Genomic DNA, 8,215 nt, shown 5'->3' with positions numbered 1-8,215 from the left:
AGAAAGGAACGAGAATTGGCATAACAAAGATAATTAGAATTGGAGATAAAATCAAATTAGGAGAAAAAACGAAACAAAAGAAGGCAAAACACATATGGCGTTATAGTTGGAAGCGACAGAAATTCTGAAAAAAAGGGACGAAGACAAACTAGGTTATATGTTGGACATTTGTTGTTAAAAAAAAGAAGGTAAAGGGTAAAATAGAATTATGGAGTAATAAGTTAGGGCATAATTGGAAAAAAAGGAAATAATTTCATTACACCAAATCGATTATTTTAAAAAATAATTTTTTTTTATTATTTCGGAATAATGAATTTAACAATACAATACAATCAATTTTAATAAAACAATTGAAACAAAACATTGTTTAGCATAACAATACAATAACATACCATGGGTAAAAACATCCAAACAAACCGTAAAACTGTCTCTCCACGCACTCTCTCGAGTTGAGCCGAGGAAACAAGAGAAGAACGTCAATTTCATCGAGTAACGAATAACGCAGGAACGGATAATGGCGAATTCGAACAAGAATGGAATTGCTTCCACCAACATTTCTGCTTTACACTGCATCGATCTCTCCAGTCCTGGCATCCATACCTCTGTTTCTCTCCTCAAACAGGTACCTCTCTCTCTCTCTCTCTCTCTCTCTCTCTCTCTCTCTCTCTCTCTCTCTCTCTCTCTCTCTCTCTCTCTCTCTCTCTCTCTCTCTCTCTCTCTCTCTTAATTCTTCTAATGTGTTCATATATATGTTAGTGAGAAGGAAAGTCGTGAGATGTGTATGTGTGTGTGTAGGAAGGAAAGTTGTGATCTTTATCGGCAAGTTATCTGTCTATTGATAATTGTCTATTTATTGAGGCTGATGATAGCATCTGTAAAGGAATAACATGAGATATAGGTTTGTTGCAAAATTCACCTGAATTAAATACATAGAGTTTGCGTTTGTTTCTTTTTATAAACAACAAAAACAACAACATACCCGGTACAATCCCACAAGTGGGTTATGGGGAGTGTAGTGTGAACGCACACTTTATCCCTGCCTGGCGAGGTAGAGATTATTTCCGATAGGCCATCGGCTCAAGAAAATGTAAAAAGAGAGAAAGGAAGAAGACGAAGAAGAAAGAAAGAATAGGGGGACAAAGGACGATAAGGAAAAGGAGAAAAGACAACTACAGTAACAACAACAACAACAACAACAACGAAACAACATGTAAAAGATAAAATAGCATCAAATAGTAACAAACCGGAAAATACGATACACAAAGCGAACGAAACAATAAGCAAATACTAGGGTCAAAGAATACGAAAAAAACAAGGGAGCTACTAATACTACTAAAAAAGAACGGGGAACTCTTGACTACCTACTAACCAACTACCCTAATCTTCGACCTCCACACCCTTCTATCCTGGGTCATGTCCTCAGTAAGTTGAAGTAGCGCCATATACTGCCTAATACCTCTCCCCAATACTTCTTCGGCCTTCCTCTACCCCTTCTCAGTCCCGCCATGGCTAGCCTCTCACACCTCCTAACAGGAGCATCGGTATTCCTCCTCTGCAAGTGTCCGAACCATCTCAGCCTCAACTCCCACATCTTGTCCTCCACGGGAGCCATTCCCACTTTGTCCCGAATAAGTTTGTTCCTAATTTCATGTCTCTTGGTATGCCCACACATCCATCTCAGCATCTTCATTTCTGTTACTTTCATTCTCTGAACATGGGAGTTCTTGACTGGCCAACACTCAGCCCCATACAACATAGTAGGTCTAACTACCACTCTGTAGAACTTACCCTTAAGTCTTGGTGGCACCTTCTTATCACACAAAACACCGGATGCGAGCCTTCATTTCATCCACCCCGCACCGATACGGTGGGAGACCTCATCATCAATCTCCCCCTTACCTTGGATTATAGACCCGAGATACTTGAAACTACCCCTCCTCGGAATGACTTGGGTATCAAGCTTCACATCCATGTCCGCTTCATGAGTCTCGTCACCGAACTTACACTCCAAGTATTCCGTTTTGGTCCTGCTTAACTTGAAACCTTTAGACTCTAGAGTCGTCCTCCAGACCTCCAGCCTCGCATTAACCCCGCTTCTCGTCTCATCACTCAACACTATGTCATCGGCAAATAACATGCACCATGACACCTCCCCTTGAATGTACCGCGTCAGCACATCCATCGCCAGAGCAAACAAGAACGGGCTAAGAGCTGATCCCCGGTCAACCCCATCCTTTTGGGCTAACCAGATTGATTTTATACGTTTGCTTCTTTTTATATAAACTGGAAATATTACCGAGGGTTAGGAAAACTGCTTTGTTTCTAAATCCTTTTTGGTTATTTAAGCTTTTGCCATTCACAAGAATTATTATCGCATGTTTACTTTCTGGAGAGTAATGCCAACGCAGCTAATTATAAGGTAAAATAGAAGCAAATTCATATACTAGTTATTGTTGTTACATTTACTTTATGCCCACTGTTTACTAGAAGTCCTTTTCAGTCTGGTTAGAGACTGGTTAGAGGATTAGCAAATGTATAGTTTTTTAGAACCCCTAATATGCCTTTAAACGGAGGAAAATAAAAACGGATAGATAAGAGGATTCATATAGCCCAGACTCCAGCTGGTTGGCAATGAGGCATCATTGGTTGAGTTGATGGAAAGGGTATCTGCATGGATCCTTCAAATACTCATCAAGTATCATGTCTATGGACTATACTTTGGAGGAGATTCATAGATCCCATCTGTTAGAAGAATTTATATTTCGATTAAAAGATAAAACCAACGTTTAGTATGCATAAAGCCACCCTCCCAAAGCTCCTTTTTTGTCCTTCAGTTCTTTAAACTAAGATTATCCACTGATTTTCACCATGTAAGTGGTCTAATCATCTCATTGCTCTCCTATCGAACAGTCAAAGGTTTCAATATGTACATTATTTTCTTTCCACCTACCAGAAAATATGTATTACCTAATTTTATATGATCAAAACTTTGTCTCTCTAGTTCTATCAGACAATTTTCAACAAGTTCCCTTTCCCCACAAGTACTGGTACCTCTATTAGGAGTACATATTATGCGGTAATGTTCATTTTTGATAAATCCAACAATCTGCTCTAGAGACACCAGTGGCGGACCCATGATTTTCATCAAGGGGGGTCAAAATATAAAGAAATAAACTCACCAAGAAGTCAAGCGGTATCAATACATAGTATATATACATATTTTATAAAAAATTACCTAACTACACAGTTTAATTTTCGGACAAAGGGGTGTCGGTGACACCCCTTAAATGCATGTGGCTCCGCCACCGAGAGACACCACGATCTCTGCTTTCTTTTGTTACTTTTCCTTTCTTTCCTCTTCAATGTTTGTATTCCATTGAAAGATCTTGTTGCTCCATTAGCTCATATATATTCGTTCTTGGTCACTAGGCTTGCTTAGATTCAGGATTTTTCTATGTTGTCAATCATGAAATCAGCCAGGAGTTTATGGATGAAGTTTTCGCTCAAAGCAAAAAGCTTTTCGCCCTTCCTTTGGAAGAGAAAATGAAGCTTCTTAGGAATGAGAAACATCGGGGTTACACTCCTGTTCTAGATGAGCATTTGGATGCTGTCAATCAAATAAACGGTATGTATCTATCGTATCTCTTATTGCTATTATTATTAGATTCGAGTTAGAGGGGATATTTTCCTTGTTCCTACTCAATGTTGCTCACTCACTCCAGTACCAGTAAGATTCAATTAATTAAGTTGAGCCACAACAATACCATAATGAGGATACTTACAAAGAAGAGATGGCAAGTATCACCTACCCAAGAGAGAATTCTCGTAGGTGTAGAATGGTTAGACTAAGATATAGCTCTACTCTCACAGTATCAAGAAATCCAGATATTTTATCAGAAAACAATTAGAAAAGCTACTTCAGCTGAGGCTACCTGGTGGGTTGTCAAGGTAGAGCTTGCTTAATGCTTTTGTCCATAATTCTGCGAAAAGGAAAATACTGATTCATGCTTTTTGGTCACAATCAATGTTATAAGATTTACTAACCTTTGTGAGGTCTTCCATGAGTTCCATCACAATTTCTAACTTGTTTCATTAATGTATTATTTTACTCGCAGTTAGTTGCATTCACACTCTGATTTCTGCATTTATCTTTTAGCTTTCTATTAATAACAAAACAATGAATGGTTTTGGAATAAAACTTGGAAAAAGCAACTTTCCTTTTAGTTGGCTGCTCTTTTGATGGGCCTTAGGTGACTATAAGGAGGGATATTACATTGGTGTTGAAGCACTTGAAGATGGTCCTGATGCTCAGAGACCATTTTATGGGTCAAATGTGTGGCCTACTGCAGGTAACTCTCAGTGGGGTTCTAGTCATTTATCTGAGGAATACACAATGGTCTTACCAAATATCATTTTTTTGTGAATCACTTAAAAGGATAAATTGGTTAGTATTGTGCAAGGTACCTTGCCTGGATGGAGGGAAACTATGGAGAAGTATCATCAAGAGGCACTGTGGGTCACTATCTTCCTATCATATTCTTATATTCTTAAGCTTTAATTCTTGTTGGTCAATGACAATATTGCTATATATCTCCAAGATTGTTTTTTCCCTGCATTTCTCTTTTTTATTTTTTATTTTTATTTTGTGTGTATCATTTGCTGCCTGTCTACTTGCATCAGTGAGGTGGCAAAAGCAGTATCGAGGCTCATAGCCCTTGCACTTGACCTTGATGTTGACTTTTTTGATCGGCCAGAGTTTCTCGGCAAACCAATTGCTACTCTGCGTCTGCTGCATTATGAAGGTGAACATAGTTAAATTTCAATAGAGAGCCATCATGCTTCTCTATTTGATGTAACTGATACTCTTATTTTATGTCAAACTAGGCAAACTTTCTGATCCAACAACTGGCATTTTTGGAGCTGGTGCACATACTGACTATGGTCTGATTACTCTTTTGGCCACAGATGATGTCTGTGGCCTTCAGGTAAATTATCAGAAAACTTGGAATTTTCTAGATAGATATTAATCATGTTTAAGTCGAACTTTTAAATTTAATCCAGATATGCAAGGATAAGGATGCTAAGCCTCAGATTTGGGAGTATGTGCCACCATTAAAAGGGTGAGACATAATAAGTTTGTTAGTTTTGTGCTCTGCTTTGTAAGTAAAGCACAAGTTATAACGTGTAAGGTTTGATACTGCTTAGAATCATGTCTTTTCTTGCAGTATCAAACAGAGACAGCTTGCCTTTTGTTAACAATGTAAAAGTTAAGTTGAAATCATCTATGTAGCATAATAGAAGATTTCACCCTCTATTATCTAATGGACCAATTAGTTTGCAGCAGCAGTTATGGGCATAATGTTCTTGACATTCTACTTACAGTGCTTTTGTAGTGAATCTTGGTGATATGCTTGAGCGCTGGAGCAACGGTATATTCAGGTAATGCGATTGTTGTGCAAGTTGCGAATTAATGACATCAGAAGCCAGGATATTGATTCGTTACCTCTTCTAAACTACCATATAATACCCACAATTCTTTGGAAATCTTTTTTAGCATTGCTAAAACCCTTCATTTTTTAATTTGACCTTGAGAAAATATTCTTACCCTTCTGACTTTATTGGGGATACATTCTGATAACTGAGCTCCTCCCTCCAGCAAGTTGTGAAGAAGTTGCTGCAATTGTTTAATGGAGAACAGTTTTTCTCAAATAGAGCTATAAAATAAACCAAGGAAATGCAGACTTCATATTCCAGGATTTGGTAGCTTCTCTTCGTGATTATTAATTTGTACACCCAATGTGTAAGAAATTGACACATTTTTTTCTAAGTCACCCTAATTGTATCCAGTTTTACTTTTTTGTTCTTGTGTTCAGGTCAACATTGCATCGGGTCCTTGGAAATGGTCAAGAAAGATATTCGGTAAGCCCTTTGATGGTTTTGGATGCTTGCATATGTTATGCATATCAACATAATCATTTAAAAAAGAGAATTGTTCAATTTTATCTAACTTCTTAGAAGAGTTTTATTGCTTCCAGAAAGGAATGCCTTTAAGACTAATGATATATTTTCTTAACTGGAAAGGTTAACGCAAGGAAATTCCAGTAATGTTTTATCACTATATATCATACTCCCTCCGTTTCAATTCATGTGAACCAATTTGATTGGGTACGGAGTTTAAGAAAAGAGAAAAGACTTTTAAACTTGTGTAAAATGAGGCGCATATATTTTGTGTGGCTATAAATCATTGCATAATGATAGGTTGCTTTCAAATAGGGAAAGGGGTATTTCTTTTTGGCACGGACTAAAAAGAAAATAGGTTCACATAAATTGAAACAAAGGGAGTATAACTTTTTCCGAACAAAAAAGATTGATATTAAATTTGGTTTTCATTATTGTATGTTTTCTTTTAAAGTACATCTATTAAGTTTTGGTCTGTCACTTGCCATAAAGATGATTTGGGTTCTCAACCATATATATGAAAGTATATGATAAGCAGCTAGCCAATAAGACTAAACAACAGTTATGAGTTTCTTAAAATTGTTTTCATTTTTGCTAAATCTTATCTTCTAGAAAAAGAGTGATTTTTGTGGAGAACTTATACCTGGATGGCTGGATTACCTCACTCCAGAACTGAAATTTTGAAGAGAGCTGCTTTTTGCTTGTTCTAACTGGAGACAGCAATGAATACTCATAGCAAATTAGCTCTTATGGAAATGGGAGAACCAATCATTTGATCCTCTTCTTCATGTTGTGCAGATTGCATATTTTGTGGAGCCCAGTCACGACTGTCTTGTTGAATGCTTGGTGACCTGCCAATCAAAAGATAACCCACTCAGGCAAGTAAAATTATTCTACCAGAGGCACACAAACTAAATTTATCCAACATGCAGTACAAATTAGCTATGTTGCTCGGACTCTCCAAAAGTGCTGCCGCACCGGTGTCGGATCCTCCAAAAATGTACTAAATTTGGAGGATCCTACACGCACCCAACAACATTTTTAAAGAGTCCGAGTAACATAGCAAATTACCTAATGACCAAAGCCTTTTACAACATATTTTAAAATATATTTTGGAGAAAAGATTTTGTACATTTGTGTGTTAATATCATGCATGACTGGAAGAAGATTTTTTATGGAAGTGCCAAGGCCCTTCTCCACTCAAAATTTCTTTCTGTAAAAGTGCTTTTGATAAATACTTTCTCCAAAGACGACTTCGTTTTCCAAATGTTCCCACACTCAATATAGACTTAGGTGCTTCAAGTTGTGATCCTATGAAAAAAGGCTGAAATGCTTCAATGACGATGTTTAATTGAGGTCCTGCAATGCCAAATAAACGAGTTTTGCCATACAAGTAAACCTGCACGGTCATTGCGCCACTATGATAATAGAGATCTTATTTTAGATGATGCGGCTTGTTAGAAATCCTTTATGTCCCCAGTGTTTTTGCCTATTATAAATGGTTGACTGATTGCTGCTCTCTCAGGTATCCTCCAATTAAATGTGAGACCTACTTGCTTCAGCGTTACAAGGACACTCATGTTGATCTGTGTTCTTACAAATAAGATAGGAGATGGTGGTAACTAGTAAAGCTATAAATGGTACCCCCGACTTTTCTTACACAGTTTATAAGGGTCCAGTCTTTGAATTAAGTTCGACTGGGTTGTAGAACACACTCTGTTCGAGTCTTTGAATTAAGTTCGACTGGGTTGTAAAACACTATCTGTTAAGCTCTATATGATGTTACTGTTGGACTGTAAGCATTGGGCTTTAAAGACTTTAAGCATTGGGCTTTAAAGTCTAAGAGTGTGAATTGGGAATTGGTGGGAAATAAAATGGAGGGAAATGAAAATTTGAATCAAATGAGCTTTTGTCATGCACTAGCTATAGCTCAAATACTGTTCCTTGTTTTCTTCATTTATTCATGTTACATTGAAGAAATTATTATTATGGCACACTAGATGGATTTTCGGGAACTGTGTACATTTTACGACCGCAGGTTAATAGTCAAGACTATCTGGTCCTAACTTGATGAAATTGTCTCCTTTTGCATCAATTGTTTTGTAAATGACTCTGTTTTTAATTTCTCTTGCAAAAAATAGATCTCTTATACCACAATCTAAAGATCCTTTTAAAGCAAACTGAAAATCTTAGGACAAAATGTAGGATTACGGTCTAAAATTTTGTATGTTATTGCAGATGTTAGAACACAGTCTAA

At 37.2% G+C, this 8,215-nt stretch overlaps 1 protein-coding gene across 4 annotated transcripts; it reads left to right on the top strand.

The window, feature by feature from the left end:
• The first annotated feature begins 396 nt into the window (after positions 1–396).
• On the top strand, positions 397–7,757 carry LOC107774110 (kihadalactone A synthase LFS). Of its 4 annotated transcripts, XR_012698004.1 has the most exons (12): positions 397–622; positions 3,430–3,625; positions 4,251–4,349; positions 4,461–4,512; positions 4,681–4,802; positions 4,885–4,985; positions 5,062–5,120; positions 5,383–5,439; positions 5,657–5,760; positions 5,874–5,919; positions 6,757–6,836; positions 7,484–7,757. XR_012698004.1 is itself a non-coding variant. In XM_075227980.1 (11 exons), the coding sequence occupies exons 1-11, from the start codon at positions 534–536 to the stop codon at positions 7,560–7,562; spliced, it is 933 nt and encodes a 310-aa protein (XP_075084081.1). In that variant the 5' UTR covers positions 398–533; the 3' UTR covers positions 7,563–7,757. The 4 variants fall into 4 exon arrangements, 3 of the variants coding, with proteins under 3 accessions (XP_075084081.1, XP_016449063.2, XP_016449064.2); XM_075227980.1 differs by lacking the exon at positions 5,657–5,760 and having other exon boundaries at positions 398–622; positions 3,477–3,625; XM_016593577.2 differs by lacking the exon at positions 5,657–5,760 and having other exon boundaries at positions 398–622.
• The last annotated feature ends 458 nt before the right edge of the window (positions 7,758–8,215 follow it).

Source organism: Nicotiana tabacum, chromosome 13 (assembly GCF_000715075.1).
Source record: "Nicotiana tabacum cultivar K326 chromosome 13, ASM71507v2, whole genome shotgun sequence".
Classification (NCBI taxonomy): Eukaryota; Viridiplantae; Streptophyta; class Magnoliopsida; order Solanales; family Solanaceae; genus Nicotiana; species Nicotiana tabacum.
This window is presented reverse-complemented; position numbering and strand designations above follow the sequence as displayed.